Source organism: Mesoplodon bidens, assembly GCF_964165515.1.
Source record: "Mesoplodon bidens genome assembly, chromosome: 7".
NCBI lineage: Eukaryota > Metazoa > Chordata > Mammalia > Artiodactyla > Ziphiidae > Mesoplodon > Mesoplodon bidens.
In genome coordinates this window covers 79,663,793-79,675,056 of record NC_138164.1, presented here as the reverse complement: position 1 = coordinate 79,675,056, position 11,264 = coordinate 79,663,793, and the positions used below count along the sequence as shown (strand labels likewise).

Below are 11,264 nucleotides of genomic sequence, written 5' to 3'. Positions count from 1 at the left end.
GGAGTCAGATGGGAAACCTTACAGCACAGGATGAGGCCCACGACCTCACTCACTCCTGGCTCTTTGACCTGGTGTTTCCGTCTTACTTTGGACAAGTTGCTCCCAAATGAAATCTTGAAAAACCTGACCACACTGTATAGATACTGGCCTGTCAGGTTACAAAGCAAGTTCCTGATGTGCTGACACACACGTGCTGACAGGCACAGCGTCTGCGTGCTCACCAACAATCCCAGAGGGATGCAAGGGGCAGGCAGAGCGGTGGCCACAAACAGTAGGAAGCGGGACAAGGTGCCTGGGGAGATTCTGGATGCCACCAAGTCAAGTGTCACTCGTTTCCCGGAATGCAGTCCTGAAAGTCCTACCTCAACAGAGCAATGAGGTGGAGATACCAAACTCCACGCAAGAGCTGATGTGAGAGAGAAGAAAGTCGGGGCCGTGAGCTTAATGCAGGACATCACAGGGCTCATGGATCTTCCGCCTAGTCGGAGCTTACCTAGTTCATGGTCAGAATGAGATCAACCACTGTAGCCCAACTCCTCAAAGGTGGAGGAAGCAGCCAGGGACCCACCGTACGGCTTTGTCCCACCGGTCACGATGAATGATGACCGCTCAGTCACTGCTCTGATAAACCCCAGAACAAAGGAATTCTGCAATGGCTTGTTGCAAAAGGAAAAAAAAAAAAGAAGGAAAAAAGGGTAAAATTAAAGAGTATGAAGCAGAGACAGAGATGAACTCAGAGAAGTGAGGGAGGATGCGCACCAAGACCAGAAAGCTCCCATCCTGTTTAGAAAATATTGCTCAATCCAGAAAAGCTAAGAAGTCCAAACCAAGCAGGTAATGAGGTGAAGATGGCCTTTTAAATTCCCCATCACCCCGGACATTTCTCCTCCCTGCCACACCCACACGCATTCACAGGACACCCCATGGAGGGCACAGGTGATATTATTACGTTATATCAAGACGGACTCTCCGAGATTTCTAGGAGGTTCTTCTCAAACAAAACAAGCTAAGAGGCAAGGAGAATGGGCGTATTTCAAGGAAGATCCATGCTTAGGTTTATCTGTTTATAACCAGAGAATGGGTGTACACAGACCCTCCCCAAGAGATACATTTTCTGTACAACGGAAAAATTCCATTTCCTATTTCTTCTTTGTTTCCAAACATACATGCATCTTCTCTCTTCCACCATATGCAGTAAAAATCCACGACATCCTCTTCATTTTCAGTCATGTAGGCCTCCTGTTTTTGTTTTGTTTTTAACATTTATAAAAAGTGTTCTCATTAATCTGAAATCCTGATCAGTTCAAATCATTCCTGATTTCCCATCCACAACCTTCTTGATCTTTCTTTCTCTTTGCCACGTTCTTTGCTTGTCAATGTTCTGTTGCAAAATTCAACAGGGATGCCGGTGTTAGATGAGAACTTCCATCATCTCCCCGTCAGGGAACTCGGGCTTGTGGAGCAAGCTGCTGATGCGACCTTTGTGGTCAGGTGACTTCCCGTGGCCAGGAGAATTCTCTGCCAAACAGAAGGGACACATTAGCAGCCTGTTCCCCAGGAGGAGCACAGCCTTCCCAGCCCTCTCTAAAATGGAACCATTTAAGTACCACCCTTTACCATCGGTACACGCAGGTAAGGCCGTAGTGCCCAGCCCACGGTGGACCAAAGCTGAATGACTGGCCCTGGGATTCGGACACAAAGAACGGAACTAGGACGTGATGGGAGAGGTCTGAGTGGGTGAAACTGGCATTGGGACTTTGTGCGGAGCCCTCACCCCTGCTCTCCTCCTCTCCTCTAAACTACCAAGTGCACGCCATGAGCCAGGTCCTTCTCACATGTTCCCTGCTTTCCTTGCCAAAGAGCATCCCAAGAATTAAATCTCCGAAAATAACATTGTGTTTACTTGTCTATTCTGGAGGATGAACACAGGGAACCCCTTTGGAGGAAACAATTCATTTACGTCCAGTAGCTCCCACCCCCTCCTCACCCCATGACTACGAACAGTCCAAAGCCAAGTCTATTCTTTCCATGGACACTTCTGGACTCATCGCCAAGCTCCTCCTAAGCTGTCTTCTCTTAAATATTTGACAGCAACTCCTTCGAACTGGCCTGAGTACTGGGCCAGTTCGCCTACTTTAAATCTACCTTCTCCTTCAGTCAGGAGGTGCTCTCGACCCTGGATCCTTGACGAGTAAGGCAATGTCTTGTACCTGATGACCTTGATGGACCTGGTGGTGCCTGGTACCAGCTCCCAAACATACTGGGGGCGGAGGGGGGAACTAATTCCCTAACATCCCCTGGAGGGTCTGTTTGCACACCTTCTGGGGAAGGGCTAGTTACAAAGCATACACTAAAAGGACAGATGCAACTTGTGGACTCCTTTAAATGGTAGTAAGTTAGGGGTCTCTACACACATTTTAATTCCAGAATAATAAAGGGCATACAAAGCCTAAGTGCATTAGGGTAACCATAATCATAAGATAACCCGTAAAGTCAGAGTTCATTGGAAGCCCTGCTCTCTCCCCAGCTCAACAAAAGCCTCCCCCTCTCAGGCCAGGGAGCGCTGAGGATCCCCGGCGCGAGCGTGAGAGGAGGCGGGGACCTCATACCCAGCTTCTCTGCTGTGCCCTTGGCCGCTGGGTGCTTCAGGACCGGGCTGTTGGAAGGGGTTCCGCTCAGCCGGCCGCGTGTGGGCAGGGAGGCCACACTGGGCCAGAAGAGCTCGGCGCTCTTGTCCGTCTGTGTGCTGCTGTCCTTGCTGCCTGTCTTCGCGTGGGCGCTGCTGGCCGAGGCGACAAGGGCCACAGGAGATAGTGCTGTGGCAGGCGGGGTGGGCAGCACGGGGGTGGATGCGTGTTCGTGGGGCTCCTTCCCCAGCAGCAACCCTGAGGGCGGAAGAACAGCTTTTTCAATGCCATTCTTTAGAAACAAAACCAAAACACCTAGTCAGGGGCGGGGGAGGAGTTGTCAAGTAAATTGGTTCTTACATAACATGACAAATGATAGGATACTCTTATTCTCAGGGTGCTATGGAAGAATGGAGAAGAGGCACCTTATAGGCAGAGCGTCGAGGGGTGAGGGCATTTCTGCAAAGTGTTCTAGAGGCGATGCTTGCTTTACCTAACATGGCCTAGGAGGGCTAGTCCTGGGCAGTGGCTGTGTGCTTCAGAAAACCTGAAGGCTTCCCTGCTCCTAGACACAGTCCCATCAGCCTGCTGCTCTACCTAATAGCCCCCCATACCCCTCCACTCTTGGTAACGGATGGTCTCCTACAGGCCCCGGGTCAAAACAAACACGCTTCCTGGTCAGGGCAACACAGAGCTGTGTACATATTCCCCAAAGAGATCCTTGCAATGGCGAGCCATGTCCTCCAAGAAGTAGGAAGCCAGCTGGGCTCCTGGGAAGGACCACTCAGCCCTCTTCTCCCTCCCTGCCCGCCCCAAGAGCAGAGAGGCTGGGGCAGGAAGAGGGCGGGCTGGCTGGGGAAAAGGGAGGCATGATGCGCTGTGGTGTCCCTTTTCCTCAATGTCTTCCTACAAAGCTGGACAGGACAGCCACTGTTACGACGGTGAAATACGGCCCACGTTCAGAAAAGTGCCAGCACTCCAGAACACTAGCCTGTAGAAAATGCGGTAAGCACAATCGAGTGTCTGTTCACTTATTTAAAGAGCCAGCAATTCATAACGTCTCTTTGCCAGGGCTATTTCAAGGTGCCCATTCATAACAGAATGCAACTCAATCCAGTCTGTCTACAGCAACGCTTCTCAAAATGTAATGTGCATATCAATTACTTGGATATATTGTTAAGATGAAGATTCAAGTCAGTGGGTGGGGCCTCGGAGTCTGCTTCTCTAAGAAGCTCCCAGGAGAGGGTGGTGCCCGTGGTCCAAGGACCACACCTTGAGTAGCGAGGGGCTCTGGCTAGGTGCTTCACACACATCATCTCATTTCATATGAGGTAGGGCCTGTTGTTATCCTTTGTCTTACAGAAAAGGAAATGGAAGCTTTGAGAAATAAGTATCTCACAGTCAGAAGTATCAATAGCAGAAATGGGATTGGAACCCAGCTGTGCCTGCCTTTAAGTCCACCCTGTGTTCTTTCCACCTCATCGACCTGTCTGGTGAAAAGCCACCATCTGGCAAGGATGTTTGGTGGAACCAAGTCACTGGCCTGTCTTCTCACCTGGGAGCCCCTGAGCCATCAGGAAGGTATATGTCATCACCTCTACCTCCTTCCAGAGCTCCTCAGGCAAGAGACTGTGGAAACACTTTGGGGACTGTGCACTGTACCTTTGCGAATTGACTGTGTGCCTCTGCCTGGAACCTCAGAGGGCCCCGCTCTGTTTTTGTGACACGTGGACACCAATCACAATAACGAGGAGGAACACCAGTGCAGAGAACACAGCAACGCTTCCCGCAGCCGGACCCTCTGGCTCCCAGGGCTGGTTGAGACACATCAAATGCTAAGGGTACAGGCACAGACCCCAGGGAAGTGCCTGCCTGGCTGGATGTCACAGACTGGCCTCTGCCAGGGAGGTTTCTATGGGAGCTGAGCACATTCAGACTCCCCTACCAGGCCTGCCTGAGCACCGCTTCCAAGGATCTCTAACTGGGGTGGGGAGCTAAGTGTCCTTGGGAGGGTCTTTGAAGATCCCAGCTGCTGTCCACACACGTCCTCTTTGAAGTGCACTTCCTTGGAGGGCAGGGGCTGCAGAAGTAACCCATGGGGGAACTTCAAACAGAGATTGTGGCTGGGTGTCTTTGATCACCCCAAGTCTGTCACGTTCGTTCTGGAAGCTCTTATCCCCTTTGGCACGAAGCAGCCAGGCTCCTCTGGGGTTCTGTTTTGAGAAAAACAGGCTCTCGGCTCCTTAGATAAACAAAACACACTCTGAGCCGGGGAAATGCATCAAAGAAAGGCCAGGCCCCTGGGGGTGTGGAGTGCCGGGGACAAGAGCGGAGGATGGTGTCAGGGAGCACGAGCCGGGCGGCTCTGCCGCTTCTCTCCAGACCCAGCCAGCCCCCGTCCCCCCAGGAAACGTGTTCATGGCTGAGACCACGTTTGCAGACCTCTCCTCAACATTCTGCCTGTGTAACAACAATCCAACAAAACCACCGCCACCAGAACTTTGCACTCGAGAGCACTGCTTCCCAAGCGCTTTCTCTCCGTTATCTCATTTTGCCCTTGCCATGACCCCATGGGGTACAGCAGGGCAGACGCCTCCAGGCACCGCCCTGCTCTGCGAGACACAGAAGCAGAGGTGGAGCAGTCTTACCACTGGTCTGGGGCCGAGCCAAATTGAGAGGCCTGAGGTCTCTGGGTTTTTTCCATTAGAACATTTTACATTAAGGGTCACCTCAACTTTCAACAATAATGGTGATAATTATGATGTGAATCAACCCGTAGTTAACAGCGACTCTGGTGGGGTGGTCTTTGCTTCCACCACCAAAGTGTGATTGATTATCCGTCTCCACTTTACATACGAGTAAACTGAGACTCGGGAATACTCCATATTTCTGCTTTCACAAGGGTGTCTGAACTCCTTTGGCCAGATGAGGTACCTCTCAATGTTTGTGTGGCTCCTTCTCTTCACAGCCTCACCTCAGGAGGGGCGGGACTTGCCTGAGGGGGCGGGGCTCGCCTGGGGAGGGGCGGGGCTCACCGGGGGAGGGGAGGGGCAGGGCTCGCCTGAGGAGGGGCGGGGCTCACCTATGCTCCCCTTCCAGGTCTTCTCCTCCTTCCTCTCCTCGGCTAACTGGCTGCTGGTGAGCGAGGTCTGGCGGGAGTGAGTCCCGGTGGCTGCAGCGATGGACGGGACAGAGCGAGCGGGCCGCAGGCTGGAGGAGTCCGTCTTCCCGGAGTCTTTACGGGATCGCTGCTGGAGGACCTTAATCATGGCATCCTTCTCTATGATTTTGGCATGGAGATTTTTAATACTGTGTAACAAAACAAAACAGTCATGATCAAAAGCCATCTGGCTAGAATAACATGAACATTTCTGTCAGGATGCCCAGGGACTTTAATTATAATTCAAGGACAGGGAGTTAAGTGCAGTGTAAGTCTTCAGTTACAATCTCCACATTGTAGAAGACGGACCTTTTGTAGTAGTTGAAAAGGGTGCACCTTCTCTGGCCCCTCAGGAGACTCTGGCATGTCCTGGGACCCCAAGGACACACAGTTTGAGTGACCATGGCCACCCAGCAGGGACCTCCTAGACTGAACTGTGTCTAGGACCCTGGCAGTGGGAGGCATGGAGAAGCAGTAGGAAAGCACACAAACTCAAGGCTCACACAGGGTGGGCTGCTCAGGAGAGTCCACTTCCCTATTTTCTGAGGAAAAAAAAAAAAGACGGACAGGTGTTCTGTGAGAAGATGATGTTTTCCTCCCTGAAGGTCAAAGATGAGAATCAGAAAACACGTGAGTTCTTTTCATAACCCAAATAGTAACCTGCTGAGCTTACCAACGACTCAGCCACTCAGTCCTATTTTCACATCTGCAAAATGAGAAGCTCAGCTTCCCAGGGCTCCGTGGGGAGGGCTGAGGGTGGGCGGCAGGCTAGCTCCATTATGTCACCAAGCCCGCTGGACGTCTTGTTTAGTCCATGAAAAGAATGCATTAGCTATATAAGTTCTTTATTTCTGGCTGGAATATATAAACCCTGGCTCAAAATCTCTGAGACTTTGGAATATGATGTTTCCCCTGTCCAGCTGGTAATGTCTAGAATGTTGTAGAGACAGACACCCAGAAAACACACAGGCATCTAAATTCTTGTTATTAGCCTCCATCTTAAAACCTGCATCTGACATGAAATTAGCCCCCAGAGACTTCAGACTCCAGGCCCGTTGTTGAGTAGACTCTTTCCCTTCTCTCTGCGGCAGGGTGTGAGGGAGAACTCAAGCTTGAAGCTGTTCAGAACAGGAAAGGGCTGAAGTGTGAGTGCAAACATCAGGCTGGTAGCCCCACTGGGGTCTTGAGGGAAGTGCCCAGAGTGGAGCCTGGTGGCCGCGCACAGCTGTCCCTTACGTGTACTCCATGTCTTGACACCTCCTGGTGGCCTGCATCACTTCCCCCTCCTCCTGCCAGATGTGGGCCTCCAGCGAGCTCTCGCCATAGCTGCCGTTCCTCGAGTGGTTGATGATCGTGGTGTCCCTGGCAACACAGGATGCACACAGAGAATGATGCCAGTCCTCGTGGGGAGGGGTCCAAGGGTGCCACACTAAAAATATCTCTCCACAGACTCCTTCACCCCTTGCCCTCTCCTAAATCTTGGCCAATTCCCTCCCTGAATTGCTAGAACTAAGACAGTATCTAAGGAAAACAAAATAAAACCCCCAAATCCAAATTCCCTGCCCCTTCTACTAATGACATTGAATTCTAAGCTACGTGGTGTGCTCTGAATACGGACACTACTGCACATCTACAGGTTTAACCTACTGACATGTGGATACTGATATTACCATAATGGTTAGTATTTCTATGCTTGTAATCTTTCATACTCACTTCTCCTTTCTCACTTTCTCAATCAGAGTTAAAGTTTTATTTCTATTTCTCACCCATATAGCAGCTATTTAAAGTATTTTACAGTAAATGGGAACTCAGTAAATCCTTGAAACGGAGACTGGCCCTCCTGGACAGCGAGGTTCCGGCTGAGGTCCCCTTCACGTTTGCATTCGAGCTCACCGCTTTTATGAGCCCCTGCCTAGGATTCAGCTCTGTTCAGAGTGACAACCGTGCTGGGCAGCAGGGCACAAAGATGAAGAAGACACACACACTGTCCTTGGAGAGTCCAGTCGAGGGGGTAGAGTGAGGGGAGGGACAGACAGAGGGACACTGCAAAGCAGTGTAGCCAGGAACAGATGCCTGACTGAAAACCACTGGTCAAAGGTAACTGTTCCTCCTGCCACTGTTTTTGTCAATTTAATTACTCCTAATTAATGACGACTGGTAAAAATAAGATAATTGTGCCATCTAAGTGATCCAAGTATGTCTTAGGCTGAAAGGCCCAATAATGTCTCTGATCAGTGAATCTTAAACTAGTAAGAAATCATCCAGCCAAATATTTCACATCCCTTTAACTTCATATTCCAGTGTTACAATCATATCCATATTTAAAATCTTACAGCTCTTTTCTAGAACCCCCAAAAAAGCAAAAAAGGGGGCCCTCCTTTTGTCTCTTTTAACAACAGCTATCCATGAACGAGCGTTTCCTTCATGCCTGGGCCTGGGTGAAGCTACCGAGGTATCTCATTTAGTTCTCTCAGGAACTTGTGCAGGAGGCAGTACTATCCTCATTTCACAGATGAACAAATGGGTGACTTTGCAAGAACACCCAGTTAGTGCAGGTGGAAAGGGATTCAAATCCAGATATCTCTGACTCCAAAGTCCATGCCCTTTAACCATCACTCTACGCTCCCAAGTTTCCTGTATCTTTATGAAGAAGGCCTCAGCAAAGGTACATGAATGATAAAGTAAACCAACGAAGAGGGCACATGTGAGAACGTGGCTAAGTGCAAACTGACTGAAAACCAATCAGAAAGCCAAGTAACACTGAAAACCAGCAAAATGCTTTAAATATACTGACAAAATTATAAATTCACTGCATGGTACACAACAATCATCAATATAGGAATTAGTGGCCAGAAACATTTTCAACTGATTTATTTTTGGAGAATTTACGTAGAGCTGGAGACAAATTTAAAAATTCATGTTTATACTGTCAAGGACGGCAGGTACAACTAGATGAAAATGACTTCAAAGGTAAACACACACAACTCTCAGCAAAATATTACATTACTTTGAAATGCTCAAAAAGTTTCAAAAGCTGCTCCACCCACACAAAATAGGCCCAGCCTCTCAATCTTCTGATCAGTGGTGCCAAAATGCACCAAGATGGCAAAATCAGTTGGTATACAAATATCACACTGCCTGTAAACATGAAGTATGTAGCAGTAGCTGAAAAGTCACAAAACTAATGGCTGGAAATAGCCATTTTTACCAATTTTTACGTAGCCATTTAGATCTAGGCAATAAGAGCTTAGAATTTTGACCTTTCTCAAAAATTCCTCAGTTTCCTTTTCTCCCTTTTTGTCAACAGAAAAGCAATGCTAAACTATAGAGGTCTTCTTTGAAAAGAACATTAAGATTGGAGCTAAAAACATGACCTCCTCTGAACTGATTTCTCCCAAGACTGTGGGGAGCAGTGGTCAGTAGAGGGGAGGGTAGTTCCCCATGGAACTGTTAGATGCTCCATAGATACATGTGGAAGCAAAGAATGGGGGAAGGCAGGGATGGTGGAAAGGGTCCCCATCCATCCATCCATCCAGGACTTCAAACAGAGCAGAGGAGGAGAGCAACAGGGCTGGGTAAATCCCAAAGGATTATTCTCTGAGGGCAAGAGGTGTTTCCCCTGCTAGAAGGATGACGGCCAAGGCTGGGCCTAGCACAGTGTGAGTGGGGCTGACCATCTATCTGTGTGCTCTGGCTGGTTCTACTCCCGACATCACCCCACCCCCATCCTGTGCCCAACCAGGAGTCTCATGCCTCAGACCAGTTCATTCCCCTACTTCTTTTACATTCAAGTCCCATTCGTCCTAGGACCTCAAGCATGCATTAATCTGATAAATCAAAAGAGCTGAGACAACAATGACCCATAAAGGCCCTGGGTCATGCTTCCAAGGTAATGCACTTACATTGTTATTGGGGCTTTAGTGTCCTCAGCCAGGGGAATACGGTCTGGTTTCCTGCTCATTACCAGTCAAGTATTATAATTTCCATTTCAGAAACTAGGTAATTTCTGAATAAAGTGACACTCAGAAAGGCTGGTGCAGTCACACACCTATAGTCCGCAGCAGAGGAACAATTCAATACTCAATATATTGAATAACTTATGGGTGAAAAGCAGGGCTGGTAGAATGCACAGTCACGCAAGTCAGGCGAGGTCCAGCGGTCAAGGGAAACTACCTGCTCATTCAGACAAAGGTAGAGCTTAACGGGATTATTTTGTGAATTATCGAGCATTTCGAGCTAATTTTTAAAGAAAAACTAAGGCTGTGTGCCTGCAACAAAGGAAATAAAGCAACAGAGGTAATAACTGACAGCAGCAGAAAACGACTGCAAACCAAGTGAAATTAGGCTTTAAGTCAGACAAATTTCAACACTTACTACCAGTGTGATCTGGAATAAACTACTGCATCTTTCTAAGCCTCATTTCTTCACCTACAAAATGAGGATAATAATAGTTCCCACTCTCAGGGCTGTTATGAGGATTGCATATTCTTGTCTGGTCCATGAAACATACCCACTGTTTAAAAGAGCATAAAGTATACTTTCCCAGCATCATTCTTAAAGACCACATAGTACTCCGCTGTGTGGATGGAGTTTAAATTATTGAATGAATCCCTCTTGTTGGGTTCTACTCTATTTTAAATGTATTGATGTTTTCAACCACACTGGGATAAAAACTTATATAACTTCAGGCACTTATATAATATAATGATTTCCTTAAGATAAATGTCGAGAACTAGAATTTTGGAACCAAAGGAGAGGTACATATTACCAAAATCATCCTCAGAAACATTATACCACTTTGCTCTCCAACTAGCACTACAGCCACTTCATAAATTTTTTTTTTTTTTTTTTTTTTGCGGTACTCGGGCCTCTCACTGTTGTGGCCTCTCCCGTTGCGGAGCACAGGCTCTGGACGTGCAAGCTCAGCGGCCATGGCTCACGGGCCCAGCCGCTCCGCGGCATGTGGGATCTTCCCGGACCGGGATACGAACCCATGTCCCCTGCATCGGCAGGCGGACTCTCAACCACTGCGCCACCAGGGAAGCCCTATAATTATTTTTAACTGCTCTCACTCCCTGGGATGCATCCCTGAACCCCCTCTGGACACTCTGTGTTTCTCTAGCTGTGCTTTTCCGAGCAGCACAGTTCCATGGGACTCACCTCTCGGCCGCTGCAGTGGCTGCAGCGTTCATGGCGAAGTGCCGGATGGCGCTCTCCTCTACGTACTTCTGCTCCCACTTGGTCATGTCAGCCTCCAGCGCAAGGATCCGCTCTTCCTTCTCCCTTACGAGTTCCATGAGGGCCGGGGCATTGTATTCCGGCAGGCTGGCTGGCTGGCCGTTTCCGTGTTTCTGGAGATGCGAAAGAAGTAACATCTTTTTTTTTTTTTTTGCGGTACGCGGGCCTCTCACTATTGTGGCCTCTCCCCTTGTGGAGCACAGGCTCCGGACGCGCAGGCTCAGAGGCCATGGCTCACG

The 11,264-nt window shown here is 49.0% G+C and overlaps 1 protein-coding gene across 2 annotated transcripts in view; it reads right to left on the bottom strand.

Moving 5' to 3' along the window:
* Positions 1-1,031: 1,031 nt before the first annotated feature.
* Positions 1,032-11,264, bottom strand: part of AMOTL1 (angiomotin like 1) — a 103,607-nt gene continuing 93,374 nt past the window's right edge. For both annotated transcript variants that reach the window (XM_081238782.1, XM_081238783.1), the window contains exons 9-13: positions 10,948-11,138; positions 7,024-7,149; positions 5,710-5,936; positions 2,610-2,885; positions 1,032-1,518 (exon numbers count right to left, since the gene is read on the bottom strand). In XM_081238782.1, coding sequence (XP_081094908.1) covers positions 1,412-1,518; positions 2,610-2,885; positions 5,710-5,936; positions 7,024-7,149; positions 10,948-11,138 — 927 coding nt within the window. In that variant the 3' untranslated portion in view covers positions 1,032-1,411. The remainder of the gene's footprint in view (positions 1,519-2,609; positions 2,886-5,709; positions 5,937-7,023; positions 7,150-10,947; positions 11,139-11,264) is intronic.